Below are 15579 nucleotides of genomic sequence, written 5' to 3' on the forward strand. Positions count from 1 at the left end.
TGCCGCTTCGCCTGGTAGGGGCGACTGTTCATTATCTTAGGATATAAGTAGCGTAGAGTTGGGCCCAGCTGCCTAAATTCAATCTGGTGTGGTTGGTGGAGGGAATGAATTTGGACTTTAAGAAGTGGGACGCGCTTCCATTGTCGTTGGCTGGTTGGGTCCAGACAGTAAAGATGACGGTGTTGCTCAAGTTTTTGTTTCTGTTTCGTAACCTCCTGGCCTTTGTACCCTAGTTCTTTTTTAGGAAGGTTAATGGGTTGATTTTGAGGTTTGTGTGGGCGTGTAAAGCTCCGTGGGCTAGGAGGATGTTCTTGGAGAGGGACTGACGGGTGGTGTTGTGGGTGTGTGTGGAGGAGGTTAGCGTGCTGAACTTGTATGGTGGTTAGCATAAATGCTTCACAGCTCCAGGGTCCCAGGTTCGGTTCCCGGCTGGGTCACTGTCTGTGCGGAGTCTGCACGTCCTCCCCGTGTGTGCGTGGGTTTCTTCCAGGTGCTCCGGTTTCCTCCCACAGTCCAAAGATGTGCGGGTTAGGTGGATTGGCCATGCTAAATTGCCCGTAGTGTCCTAAAAAGGGTAAGGTTAAGGGGGGGGGGGGGGTTGTTGGGTTACGGGTATAGGGTGGATACTTGGGGTTTGAGTAGGGTGATCATTGCTCGGCACAACATCGAGGGCCGAAGGGTCTGTTCTGTGCTGTACTGTTCTATGTTCTATTGCAATGGTTGGGAAATTGGTGGTGGAGGAGCAGTTAGTGTGGGGGCGGATGGAGGCAGCTTCTTGTGAAGGGACCAGTTTGAGGGCACTATTGCTGGCACCACTTCTGTTCTCACTGGTCAGGTACCCCACAAGCCCGGTGGTGGGTGTGGAACAAGTGCCGGCAGCATTTTAGAATGGAAGGCATGTCCCTGTGGGTGCAGATTTGTGACAATCATAGGTTTGCCTCAGCGGGATTAGAAGCAAGGTTCCGGGGTGGCGGCAGGTGGGGATAGATTACTTTAAGCATTTCTATGTTCGAGGAACATTTGCAGACCTGGATGAGTTGGAGGGGACATATCAGTTGGCGAAGGAGAATGGGTTCAGGTATCTGCAGGTTAGAGGAGGGAGGTGCCTTTGTTTCCGATGCTGCCACCCCACGGTGTTGCAGGACAAACTGCTGTCTGAGGAGGAAATAGGGGAGGGCAAGCATACAGATATATATGGGAAGCACCTTGCACCTTCTTACCAACTGGGTTCCAAAGTCTCAAAGACAAAAATATCTGGCCTTCCAAGGTCACTAGTCCCACCCTCTAACTCCCTTGGGTGTCAGATACACAGCTATAATTAATTGGTCTACGTTCTGTGGCACTTGGTGAAACTTTTTGAAGCTTTCCAAAAGCACATCCCTGGGGTTACCATTGAGCAGAAACTGAACTTGACTAGCCTTATAAATACTGTGGCTACAAGAGCAGGTCAGAGGCTAGGAATCCCTTGGTGTGTAACTTACCTCCTTACTCCCCAAACCTCCCACCTACAAGGCACAAGTCAAGAGTGTGATGGAATACTCCCCACTGGCCTCGATTAGTGCAGCTCCAACAACACTCAAGAAGCTCGACACTATCCAGGACAAAGCTTGACTGGCACCCCTTGCACAAACATCCACTCCCTCCACCACCAATGCACAGTAACAGCATTGTGTACCATCTACAAGATGTGCTGCAGGAACTCACCGAGGCTTCCTCGGCATCACCTTCCAAACCCACGACCACTACCATCTCGAAGGACCAGGGTGGCAGAGACCTGGGGACACCACCAGCTGGAGCTTCCCCTCCAATCTACTCAGTATCCTGACTTGGAAACATATCACCGTTCTTTCACTATCGCTTGGTCAAAAATCCTGGGACATCTTCACTAACAGCACAGTGGGTGTACCTACACCACATGAACAGCAGTGGTTCAAGAAGGCAGCTCACCACCACCTTCACAAGGGCAATCAGGGATGGGCAACAAATACTGGCCTAGCCAGTGAAGCCCACATCCCATAAAAATGAATTTATAAAAAAACATACCAGCGGGCTCTGAGACGTTAAAACAGCCTTTGGTTCACACGTTGCACAGAATTATGGACAAGGGATCTGCTGATACTCCAATGAGTTGCCCATCCTCTTATGTTTATTGTGTAATATGAAATGTGACAATAATATTTCCTAATGTACTTAACAATTAAACTAATATAGCCTGATTTTGTTTTCGGTTCTCAGATTCTGGTTGAAGAGTACACTGATCGACTCTTGTCAGCTGCTGAAGCAGGCAAACTGGCTGCTGTACTCAGTCAGTACACTCCACTGTTTGTGCTGACAAACCTGGTGAGTGTGGGACCTCTAGCAGACTAAAGATGCATTTCAAGTTACTTGCCAGATAGGAGACTGACTTTTTGTTTTAATTCCATCTAAATTGCTTTCAGGTGACAACATTTTGAATTTTAACCAACAAAAATGAAGCCTAAAACAAAAAATATAGGTCAGGTTATAGATGAAGAATTATTCAATCTCTAATATGATTTAGTGCTTCAAAAGGGGCCTCACGGTAGCATGGTGGTTAGCATCAATGCTTCACAGCTCCAGGGTCCCAGGTTCGATTCCCGGCTGGGTCACTGTCTGTGTGGAGTCTGCACGTCCTCCCCGTGTGTGCGTGGGTTTCCTCCGGGTGCTCCGGTTTCCTCCCACAGTCCAAAGACGTGCGGGTTAGGTGGATTGGCCATGCTAAATTGCCCGTAGTGTAAGGTTAATGGGGGGATTGTTGGGTTACGGGTATACGGGTTACGTGGGTTTAAGTAGGGTGATCATTGCTCGGCACAACATCGAGGGCCGAAGGGCCTGTTCTGTGCTGTACTGTTCTATGTTCTATGTTCTAAAAGTGTGGCTGGATTACTTAAATGAGTTAACAATTTGAAAATCTCTTATCAGAATCATTTTATGTGCTCTTGCCGCTAGAAACCTGATATAATTTAATGATGTTATTAGGAATGTGGTTTAATACTGTAGAACAAATCGTCTACGCAACAAAACTATTTTATTCTAGGCAGTAGATACTATTTATCATAGTCCAACTTAATTAGATAAATTGAATTGGAAGATTTTGGATTGTATTGCTGAAAAAGAGACACATTGTCAAACTTTGTAATCCTGCACTCATCAGGACAAATTCACAAGAATACCAAATCTCAAAGGGCACAATTTATACTACATCAGAAGAGGGTTCTGATTGGTTGGCAAATGGGCTCTGATTGGAAAATGCACCAATGTACAGTGAACTGCCAAGTTTTTCTTTAAATCAAACCAGGCAAGTCAGCTGTGATTGGTCAAGGCATTGCCATGGGGAATGAACCAGAGAATGGCTGTCCCCAAATCTTTTGTTCAGTTGAAAAAGGCACAATGCATGAACATGTTCTTTCAGTCTGTGGATGTGTGTGACCCAACATTATAGAAAATGTAAGTGATTGTGGGTGCTCGCGATTTATGTCTATATGTGCTGAAAGCTATTGATAGCTATTGAAAGCTATTGATAGCTTTCAGGGTCTTAATCATTAAAAGTATGTGTTGGTGTCAATAATTGTACATTGTACCAGCATTGACTCACAGAAAGATAGCACCTACTGTACAAGTTAAGTAATTACCCATATCTGTGTATATGATCGTAAAGATGAGAGGTCATTTGACTCATTCTGCTCATTCTTCCAGAAACACTCAGGATAAGATTTTAACTTACTCAAAACCCATTTACTTACACAAAGTTAAAGACGGGCCCTCTCTGTGCCCCAATTACAAGACCAAGCTGCCTTTGAACGATCGCTGAGGTTTTATCACCTTGACCCATCTTGTCTAGAGATCACATTACTGTGATGACTGCATTCTCAAGTTTGAATATCTCAGCAACCAGAAGTGGACACTTTGCTGTACAGCTGTACTTTGCTGTACAGTTTGAATATGAATTTCATAAAAATACCACTGCTTCATGTAGTTCATGATGTCATCTGTTACACTCTTGAATAAGATTCCAGACCTTATTCATCATAAAAGCTTAGTTTGTATTTAGATTCTGAATGCTGATCATCGTTGCTTCTACTTCAATTTACCTTCATTGTTTCTTTTGTGAGCTTGCATTTCTGTACTGATTTTCCCCGTTTCCAGTGTCCAAGCAAGAATGATATAGGACATTCCTTTAGTGAGGAAGTTCAAATGGAAGCCACATGTACTTGAATTTCTCTTTTAAAAGACTTTCCGAATGGAGAAATTATTATTTGCACGTCTTGGGTGCTCCATATGATTTATTGCCAAATAGCCACTGGCTTCAATGTGCAGAAGACAATGTTTTTTTAAAATTAATTCATAGGATGTAGGCGTCGCTGGTTAGGCCCATCCCGAGATGCCCTTCAGAAGGTGGTGGTGAGACTTCCGGTGGCGGCAGTGCACAGCTGAGCCGCACGTTCGGCGGATCCCGAGATTAACGGACTTCGGGGCTTTTTTAAAGGCCCCCAACGGAGCTGAGGAGGCAAATCCCGACGGGAGAAGAAGCCAGGAGTCGCCCCAGTGGCCCCATGGTCCAGACCAGGAGCAGGGCAGGGGGAGAATTGACGGGAAAAACACCCAGAAAAAATCGGGACCCGAAAAACAAAATGGCGGCCGACGAAAGCTTCGAGGAGCTGAGGAAGTGGGTCCAGGAGCAGCAGACGACTCTGCTGCGCTGCTTCCAGGACCTGAAGGTGGAGCTGCTGGAGTCCATCAAGGTAACCAACAGGGAACTGATGGAGACCCAGACAGCCCAGGGGGCTGCGATCCGGGAGCTGCAGCAGCAGGCCTCCGAAAGGGAGGACGAGGTCGTGGCCGTGGTGGGGAAGGTGGAGATGCACGAGGCGCTCCATAAAAGACGGCAGGAGCGGTTCGAGGAGCTGGACAACCGGTCGAGGAGGAAGAATCTACGGATCCTGGGCCTCACAGAGGGGCTGGAGGGGTCGGACCTAGCGGCCTATGTGGTGATGATGCTAAACTCGCTGATGGGGGCTGGGTCCTTCCAGTGGCCCCTGGAGTTGGAGGGGGCCCACAGAATTCTGGCTAGGAGGCCCAAGCCGAACGAGCCACCGCAGGCGGTGTTGGTGAGGTTCCACCGGTTCGTGGATCGTGAGTGTGTGCTCCGGTGGGCCAAGAAGGAGCGGAGCAACAAATGGGAGAACACGGAGGTGCGGATCTTCCAGGACTGGAGTGCAGAAGTGGCGAGGCGGAGGGCCGAGTTTAACCGGACGAAGGCGGTGCTCCACAGACGGAAGGTGAAGTTTGGAATGCTGCAGCCGGCGCGTCTGTGGGTCACCTATAAGGATCGACACCACTATTTTGAGTCCCCGGAGGAGGCGTGGGCCTTCGTGCAAGCCGAGAAACTGGACTCAAACTGAGGGTCCCCCGGATGGGGGGATGCTGTATTATACTGTATTTATTTATACTGTATGTGTATTTACGGGGTTTAGGGTAAGATGTGGGGTGGCCTTAAGGTGGGTGGGGTGATGTCGTAAGGGTATTTTCTGTATGGGTTTTCAAGCAGGGGTTGGGTGGACGGGTTCGGACTGAGGGGTAAACGGGGTGTTCGGGGAGCTGGTGGGGGGTCTGACAATGGGAGTGGCCCTGGAGGAGGCGGGGCCCAGCAGGGCGAAAGCGCGGGCTTTCTGCGGGGTTCCCGCGCTGGGAGAGGGAGGGGGCGGGTTTCCTTTTCCCGCGCAGGAGCGGGGGAGGGTGGACTCGTTGACGGGCACAATGGAGGAGGGGCAATCCCATGTTGGGAGGAGCCGAAAGTAGGGCGGGAGCTGCCGGGGTCAGCAGAAGTTAGCTGGCTCACGGGAGTGTTGTAGAGGGGGGGGGGGGCGGTTAGGAGGGGTCCAGCCTGGGGGGGGGGGGAGGGGGGGTACCGGGTTGCTGCTGAAACGGTCAGGAAGGAGCTGGAAGACGCAGGGGGTGCTGGAGGGGGGGGGAGTTGCCGCCGTGGGAAACTGGCAGAGCGTGGGATGCTGGCCGGGGGTGGGCAAGGGATGGGGCATGGCTAATCGGCAGGGGAAGGGGGCAGGGAGCCCTCGGATCCGGCTGATAACCTGGAATGTGAGGGGGCTGAATGGGCCGGTCAAACGGGCCCGGGTATTTGCGCACCTGAAGGGACTGAAGGCGGATGTGGCCATGCTCCAGGAGACACACTTGAGAGTGGTGGACCAGGTCCGGTTGAGGAAGGGGTGGGTGGGCCAAGTATTCCACTCAGGGCTCGATGAGAAGAGTAAGGGGGTGGCGATCCTGGTGGGGAAGAAGGTGTCGTTTGAGGCGTTGAAGGTGGTGGCTGACAGTGGCGGGAGGTACGTGATGGTGACTGGCAAGCTGCAGGGGGAGCGGGTAGTGTTGGTGAATGTTTATGCCCCAAATTGGGACGATGCAGGGTTCATGCGGCATATGTTGGGCCGCATTCCGGACCTGGAGGCGGGGGGCCTGATCATGGGGGGAGACTTTAGCACAGTACTGGATCCCCCATTGGATCGATCCAAGTCCCGGACGGGTAGGAGGTCGGCGGCGGCTAAGGTGTTGAGGGGATTTATGGACCAGATGGGGGGGTGGACCCTTGGAGGTTTGCGAGGCCAGGGGCCAGGGAATATTCGTTTTTGTCCCATGTACATAAGGCCTACTCGAGGATTGATTTTTTTGTCCTGAGCAGGGGGCTGGTGACGAGGGTGGAGGAAGTGGAATACTCCGCCATTGCCATTTCGGATCATGCCCCGCACTGGATGGACCTCGGGCTGGGGGAAGAGAGGGACCAACGTCCGCTCTGGCACATGGAGGTGGGGCTGTTGGCAGATGAGGAGGTGGCCGGGAGGGTCCGGGGGTGTATTGAGAGATACCTCGAGGCCAATGATAACGGGGAGGTTCGGGTGGGGAAGGTCTGGGAGGCATTGAAGGCGGTGATGAGGGGGGAATTGATCTCCATCCGAACTCATGGGGAGAGGGGGGAGCAAAGGGAAAGGGAAAGACTGAGAGGGGAGATGGTGCAGGTGGATAGGAGATATGCGGAGGCCCCAGAGGAGGGATTGCTGGGGGAGAGGCGTAGCCTTCAGGCCAGATTTGACCTACTGACGACCAGAAAGGCGGAAGCCCAGTGGAGGAAAGCACAGGGGGCGGTGTAGGAACACGGGGAGAAGGCGAGCAGGATGCTGGCGTACCAGCTCCGGAAGCGAGACGGGGCCAGGGAGATTGGGGGAGTGATGGATAGTGCTGGGAAGGTGGTGCGGAGGGGGGTAGATGTCAATGGGGTCTTCAGGGACTTCTATGGGGAACTGTACCGGTCTGAACCCCCGGTGGAGGAGGGTGGAATGGGGCGCTTCTTGGACAAGTTGCGATTCCCGAGGGTGGAAGAGGAGTAGGTGGAGGGACTAGGGGCGCCGATCGAGCTGGAGGAGGTGGTCAAAGGGATAGGGAGCATGCAGTCAGGGAAGGCGCCGGGGCCGGACGGGTTTCTGTCTGAATTCTATAAAAGGTATTTGGACCTGTTGGGCCCCCTGTTGGTCCAGACCTTTAACGAGGCAAGGGAGGGGGGGGGCTCTACCCCCAACTATGTCACGGGCGCTGATTTCCTTGATCCTGAAGCGGGACAAGGACCCTCTGCAGTGTGGGTCATATAGGCCGATTTCGCTGCTGAACGCCGATGCTAAGCTGCTGGCAAAGATCCTGGCCACTAGAATAGAGGATTGTGTGCCTGGGGTCATACATGAGGACCAGACGGGGTTTGTGAAGGGAAGGCAGCTGAACACAAACGTGCGAAGGCTCCTCAATGTCATTATGATGCCGGCTGTGGAAGGGGAGGCGGAGATAGTGGTGGCGTTAGACGCGGAGAAGGCCTTCGATAGGGTTGAGTGGGAGTACTTGTGGGAGGTATTGGAGAGGTTTGGGTTTGGGGAGGGGTTTATCCGGTGGGTGAGGCTGCTCTACGAGGCCCCGATGGCAAGTGTAGCCACGAATAGGGGGAGGTCAGAGTACTTTCGGCTGCATCCGGGGACGAGACAGGGGTTTCCCCTGTCCCCCTTGCTCTTCGCGTTGGTGATTGAGCCCCTGGCCATGGCACTGAGGGAGTCAGGGAACTGGAGAGGCCTGGTGCGGGGTGGGGAGGAGCATCGGGTGTCGCTGTACGCGGACGACTTGTTGCTGTATGTGGCGGACCCAGTGGGGGGGATGCCGGAGGTGATGAGGATTCGTAGGGAATTCGGGGGTTTCTCGGGGTATACGTTGAACCTGGGCAAAAGTGAGGTGTTTGTGGTGCATCCGGGGGAGCAAGAGGAGGGGATTGGTAGGCTCCCATTGAAGCAGGCAGGGAAGAGTTTCAGGTACCTAGGGGTCCAGGTGGCGGGGAGCTGGGGGGCCCTGCACAGGCTCAACCTCACAAGATTGGTGGAGCAAATGGAGGAGGAGTTTAAGAGATGGGATATGTTACCGCTGTCACTGGCGGGGAGGGTGCAGTCCGTCAAGATGACGGTGCTCCCGAGGCTTTTGTTCCTGTTCCAGTGCCTCCCCATCCTTTTCCCGAAGGCTTTTTTCAGGAGGGTCAACAGCAGTATCACGGGATTTGTGTGGGCGCATGGGACTCCGAGGGTTCGAAGAGTGTTCCTGGAGCGAGGCAGGGATAGGGGGAGCTGGCGTTGCCCAACTTCTGTGGGTACTACTGGGCGGCCAACGCAGCGATGGTGCGTAAGTGGGTAACGGACGATGAGGGGGCAGCGTGGAAGAGGATGGAGGTGGCGTCTTGTGTGGGCACGAGCCTGGAAGCGCTAGTAACGGCGCCGTTGCCGCTCCCTCCAACAAGGTATACAATGAGCCCGGTGGTGGCGGCTACCCTCAAAATTTGGGGGTAATGGAGACGGCACAGGGGAGAAATGGGGGGCTCGATGGAGGCCCCGATACGGGGGAACCATCGGTTCGTCCCAGGGAGCATTGATGGCGGATTTCTGAGCTGGCACAGGGCAGGGGTTAGGAGGTTGAGGGACCTGTTTGTGGAGGGGAGGTTCGCGAGCTTGGGGGAGTTGGAGGGGAATTTGGGCTCCCCCCGGGGAGCATGTTTAGGTACATCCAGGTGAGGGCGTTTGCCAGGCAGCAGGTGGAGGGGTTCCCCTTGCTGCCCCCACGAGGGGTGCGGGATAGGGTGCTCTCGGGGGTGTGGGTCGGAGGAGGGAGGATCTCGGACATATACCGGGTGATGCAGGAGGTAGACGAGGCCTCGGTGGAGGAACTGAAGGGGAAGTGGGAAGAGGAGCTGGGGGAGGAGATTGAGGAGGGGACGTGGGCGGATGCCCTGGAGAGAGTGAATTCCTCCTCTTCCTGTGCGAGGCTTAACCTCATACAGTTCAAGGTGCTGCATAGGGCCCACATGACTGGGTCGAGGATGAGCAGGTTTTTCGGGGGAGAGGACAGGTGTGCTAGGTGCTCGGGGAGTCCAGCGAACCAAGCCCATATGTTTTGGGCGTGCCCAGCGTTGGGGGAGTTTTGGGAGGGGGTAGCAAAGACGGTGTCGAAGGTGGTGGGATCCAGGGTCGAGCCAGGCTGGGGACTCGCAATTTTTGGGGTTGCAGTGGAGCCGGGAGTGCAGGAGGCGATGGAGGCCGGGGTTCTGGTCTTTGCGCCCCTAGTAGCCCGGCGGAGGATCTTGCTCCAATGGAAGGATGCGAGGCCCCCAAGCGTGGAGGCCTGGATCTCGGATATGGCGGGGTTCATTAAATTGGAGAGGGTGAAATTCGCCCTGAGGGGATCAGTACAAGGGTTTTTCAGGCGGTGGCAGCCTTTTCTGGACTCCTTGGCGGAACGGTAGGGAAATAGGCCGACAGCAGCAGCAACCCCGGGGGGGGGGGGGGGGGGGGGGGGGGGGGGTGTAAGGATTGGGGGGAGGGAGAACTGTGCACATGGGTTTGTGGAGGGTGTTAACTCTCTTTTTTTTTTCTCTTTTGTTTTTCTCTTCTTTCTTTTTCTTTGTTTTTGTTCTTTCCTTTTGTTTGAAGTTGCTCTTGAAGCTGGGGGGGGTACTGTTCATGGGGGGTTGTATGTTAACAAAGTTAAGATATTTATATTTTGTATTTTGTAAAAATTTCAATAAAAATTATTTATAAAAAAAAAAGAAGGTGGTGGTGAGTTGCCTTCTTGAACCGCCGCAATCCCTGAGGTGTAGGTACACCCACTGTGCTGTTAGGGAGAGAGTTGCGGGATGTTGCCCCAGTGACCGTAAAAGAACGGCGATATATTTCCAAGTCAGGGTGGCGAGTGACTTAGAGGAAAACTTCCAGGTGGTGGGGTTCCCAGGTATCTGCTGCTCTTGTCCTTCTGGATGGTAGAGGTCATGGGTTTGGAAGGTGCTGTCTAAGGAACCTTGGTGAGTTACTGCAGTGCATCTTGAGATGGTACACACGGCTGCTACTGTTCGTTGGTGGTGGAGAGTTTGAATGTTTGTGGATGGTGTTGAGCTTCTTGAGTGTTGTTGGAGCTGCACTCATCCAGGAAAGTGGAGAGTATTCCATTACACTCCTCACTTGTGCCTTGTAGATGGTGGGCAAGCTTTGGGGGGTCAGGAGGTCAGTTACTCGCTACAGGATTCCTAGCCCTTGACCTGCCCTAGTAGCCACAGCATTAATATGGCTAGTCCAGTTCAGTTTGTGATCAGTGGTAACCCCCAGGATGTTGATTCAGCGAGTACAATGCCATTGAATGTCAAGAGCCGATTGTTAGATCCTCTCTCGTAAGAGATGGCCATGCTTAACCTTTGTGTGGCGCAAATGAAACATGCTAATTGTCAGCCCAAGCCTAGATATTGTCCAGGTCTTGCTGTATTTGGACATGGACTGCTTCATTATCTGAGGAGTCGCGAATGGTGCTGAACATTGTGCAGTCAGTCAGCCGCAGACATCCCCACTTCTGACCTTATGACAGAAGGAGTGTTATTGATGAAGCAGCTGAAGATGGTTGGGCCTAGGACACTACCCTGAAGAACTACTGCAGTGATGTCCTGGAGCTGAGATGATTGACCTCCAACCAACATAACCATCTTCCGTTGTGCCAGGTATGATTCCAACTAGTGGAGAGTTTTCCCCCGATTCCCGTTGACTCCAGTTTAACTAGGGCTCCTTGATGCCATTCTTGGTCAAATGCTGCCTTGACGTCAAGGGCAGTCACTCTCACATCCCCTCTGGAATTCTGCTCCTTTGTCCATGTTTGAACCAAGGCTGCCATGAGGTCAGGAGCTGAGTGACCTTGGCACAACCCAAACTGAGCGTCCATGAGCAGGTTATTGATGAGTAAGTGCTGCTTGATAGCACTGTTGATGACTCCTTCCATCACTTTGCTGATGATGGAGAGTAGACTGATAGAGCGGTAATTGGCTGGGTTGGATTTCGCCTGTTTCTTGTGTACTGGACACACCTGGGCAATTTTCCACATTGCCGGGCAGATGCCAGTGTTGCAGCTGTACTGGAACAACTTAGCTAGGGGTGCAGCAATTTCTGGAGCACAAGTCTTCAGTTCTACTGTCAGAATATTGTCAAGGCCCATCGCCTTTGTAGTGAGAGGCAATGGTGCAGGAATTGGGATTTTTATGGGCTTCAACCCTTGCTGCATTCAGGGTGAGTTATTTCAAGCAGTACCTGCCAGGACGAGGTAATCGAAACAGAAGTAAGGAGTTCCTGCCTCTAAAGAGTCTGGAGATCTTTGAATACAAGATTTCTATAGCTGGATTTAAAAAATATTTTGTTTTTCTCCATTCTGCCTGCAGATACCTGCAGTTGGCCAATTCTAACAAGGTCAGACCTCTAGCAGATGTTCAGTCCTTACCTAAATTTGAAACTTCTCAGAAGTAGGTGTAGCATTCCCCAGAGGGATAATCTTTGTCATGGAAATAGGGCAGCACCACATGATGAAACAAAAGAGATTCATGCAGCTAGAGGCATCAAAATCCACCTCACCTCTGAAATTTGTGCAAAGTTTGCATCCTTCGTCCTCATTTTCCAATAAAGGAACTTTTCTTCAAACCACTGTCCGTCTACCACATAGCCACAGGTTACCAGATATCGGCACCACCTAAATGCCTCCTTTGGAATAGGCCCTGAACCACCACTGTGGTGACTTGTTCCTCCTGGTCTTTTTCCGCATTCTCATCTCTCTCCCCTGTGTCACCCATTGCTGGGGTGGATCTGCAGACAAGAAGGGTAGAAATCAAGAGTGGAATTTATCTTAACAGAACTGCATGAAGTGAGGAGACCAATTCTGGGTGGGGAACGTCTTTGCCATGTGCATTTCAGGTTGTATCCATCACTCTCTCACCTCCCATGCAATATCCTGTAAACTCTCCTCTGACTGACGCACCTTGCTGTCGAGCACATTGCATTCTTTCCCGTCACTTCTTTAACTCTTCATCCGAACAGCCAACACACACACTGACCCTCATCTGATGTCCCTCACAGTCACCTTCTTTAATCACCTTCATTCCATCTTCTCCACACAATCCATTTCACATACTCGGAAACTCTGATTTCTCTCATTGCAGAAGAAGAGAGCACACAGCTCTAGCTAGAAACAAGAACCAGCGATAGACCTGCAGCTATTGTCATCCTGACCAATGGAGCAATGGAGCAGGATGCCTGGAAATTGGCAGGGTGGGTGTCGCAGACATAATTAATCAGCGATGGAGAGATTGTGGTGACACAGAGACCTGGCAACAGCATTAGATATCAACCTGTCACTTGGCACTTAGCAATATTATGTTGAATTGATGTCATCAATAACTGAACCGTTATGTTATGCACTATGTTAAGTTTGTACCCCCTTCTCACGTCAGCGCAAATTTGTGTCTTTGATTGCCCACAATTCCTTAATGGATGATGACAGAGGTGATGTGGGACCAGGCCGAGAAGTCCTTGAAAAGGGCATGAACGCCACCTTGATGGTGCACCATCATAGAACTCATGCATATTCTCCACCAAGGCAGATACATACACCTCAGCAGCTACTGGAGAATGGCCACATTTGGCTCCTCCTCATTGTCAAATGAAGAGTATTCTGCACCGTCCTCTCTGCAATGCAATATTGTGAAGGGCACAATAGACAACAACCATTCTGGAGAGCCTTGATAGGGCATATTGAAGAGAACCCCTTGATCCATCAAAACATCGGAAGTGGATCTTATGAAATGCAATACCATGTTCCATTATTTCCCTTGTGGCCATGTGTTTCTGTTGTATTTCTCCTTTGGCTCAATGGTAATGTTTCATTAGCCAGATCTTCAGAGGGCAGCCCTCTCTCCCATGAACAAGCCATTGATGCTGTATAGAGGAGCAGCAACCTGAGGAGGTGTGTTTATCACAGAATGAATGAATCATGACAACTCCATAAATAGCCAGTGCAGTCATGCATAATAACCTTCCAGTGGTCACAAGCTATCTCACTGTGAGAGTGAAATCCTTTACGATTGATGAAGACTCCTGGTTGATCTGAGGGTGCCTTGGTTGCCTCATGTGAATAGTCAATTATTTCCTGTACCTGTGGGAATCCAGCCACTGCAGCAAAGCCTGTGGCCTTGTGTGTCTGACTAGCTTCACCCATTACATTTGCATAACGTTCAATGACATTACCATCACTGAATCCCCTACTATTAACATTCTCCTTTATTGGCAGATGTTTAGAATATAAAAGTAAGGATATAATGTTGGAATTGTATAAAACACTGGTGAGGCCAGAACTGGAGTATAGTGTGCAATTCTGGACACCACATTGCAGGAAGGACATCATTGCTCTGGAGAGGGCTTTACAAGAATGTTGCCAGGGCTAAAATACGTGTAGCTACGAGGAGAGATTGGATAGGTTGGGGTTATTTCCCTTGGAACAAAGAAGACTGAGGGGTGACTTAATTGAGATGTACAAAATTATGAGGGGAAGAGATAGAGTGGACAGAATAAAATTGTTTCCCTTGGTGGAGAATTCTAGGACCAAGAGACATAGAGTCAAGATAAATGGCATAAGATGCAGAGGGGACATGAGAAACATCTTTTTTATGCATAGGGTAGTAGGAGTCTGGAATTCACTGCCCAAGTTGGCGGTGGAGCAGAGACCCTAAAACAAGCATTGTCAAACTCGGGGGCGCGAGCTGTGGGTGGGTCGTGGGAGGGTGTCGGGAGGGTCGTGGAGCCGTCCGTCGCGGCGCACCCGATCGTGCAAATCCGCGTGCAACAGCCGCAGCAGACAGTTTTTAAACTTTGCCGGCTGCAAGCGGCCTTCAAAAAGGCCGCAACCATATAAAAAAAATTCAGCCGCACTGCGCATGCATGCCCGATCATCGGTGCGCATGCGCAGTGCGCCCGCATTTCTTCTTATACGGTCGCACCCTTTTTTTTACAAGTTCTGGGGGCCATTGGGGCCAAAGGGACCCAAAACCATTTCCTCCATTTTTGTCAGCAACAAACTAGGTAATTGAAAATGGTGGGTCGCACAGGTCAGCCGGCGTGGGCTGCAAAGGTCGGCCGGCGTGGGTCGCGAAGGTCAGCCATCGTGGGTCGCAAATGTCGGTCCGGTTGGGTCCCGAAGGTTGACCGGTTGGTAAAAATGTATCTCCGCAAAAAACGTTTGAAAAACACTGCCCTAAACTCTTTTAAAACTTACCTGGTTCTGCACTTTAAGTGCTGTAAGCTACAGGGCTATGGACCGGGTAGGAAGGTGGAATTAGAAAAGGTACCTGGGTGTCCTCGGGATGGCATGGATAAGATGAGCCAAATGACCTCTTTCTGTGCTGTAACCTTTCTATGGTTCCTATGGTTCAATGTTGAGTGGTATCTGGCTATGGAAAAGGATGTTGCTGTTGGCATTGTTGTTGCTCCTGTTGTTCCTGTTGATGGTATGCAATCCTGTTGTTCCTCATCAGTGTATACGCTGCTCCCATGCCTTGAGGGCTGACAGATAGGAAGTTGAGATGAAGGTCAGTAAGATCCAAGGGAATTGAAAGTAGTTCCAAAAATGCCCTTCACAGTAGTGAAGTCAGGCTCTCTGAACAAATCCTGTAAACACAAGCCTTCGAGGCTGGCGCAAGCTTTGAAATTTCCCTTTTTTTAAAGGCTTTCCAGAATATCAGTTTCATTGTTCAATGAGTCCCCATTGTGCTCCACCTTCAGTGAGCTTGGCGAATTTTGCACAGCTCGAAAATCTCGTACTTGCCTTGGGTTAAGTAAATTGCCTATTCCCATATTTTATACTCCTGACTCAACAGCTCTACAGGGATTCTACTGCACCCGCAAAGTCACCCAAGTTAAACCCAGATGTGGGCAGGATATTATCGGGTTCCTGACACAATACAACTTTTGGAGCTTTACCGAGCTTTACCCAAACCCAGCCACCCTCACCCTTTTTTCGAGGTTAAAATTCAGCCCCAAGAATTGGTGGAAGGTCGCATCTGCTGCCCCAGTGAAGGTGCTCAGTCAGTTTTCCGGTGCTTTCTCACAAGCTGTATCACTTTCTCTTTGGAAATGCTGAGTACTTAAGGCTAGGAGTTCCTCTCTCCTCCACATGCCCTGT

The 15579-nt window shown here is 51.0% G+C and overlaps 1 protein-coding gene across 4 annotated transcripts in view; it reads left to right on the forward strand.

Moving 5' to 3' along the window:
* alpk1 (alpha-kinase 1) overlaps positions 1-15579 on the forward strand; it is a 210346-nt gene that overhangs the window by 170818 nt on the left and 23949 nt on the right. For all 4 annotated transcript variants that reach the window (XM_038792179.1, XM_038792183.1, XM_038792180.1 and 1 more), the window contains one exon: positions 2236-2340. In XM_038792179.1, coding sequence (XP_038648107.1) covers positions 2236-2340 — 105 coding nt within the window. The remainder of the gene's footprint in view (positions 1-2235; positions 2341-15579) is intronic.

Source organism: Scyliorhinus canicula, chromosome 3 (assembly GCF_902713615.1).
Source record: "Scyliorhinus canicula chromosome 3, sScyCan1.1, whole genome shotgun sequence".
Lineage (NCBI taxonomy): Eukaryota > Metazoa > Chordata > Chondrichthyes > Carcharhiniformes > Scyliorhinidae > Scyliorhinus > Scyliorhinus canicula.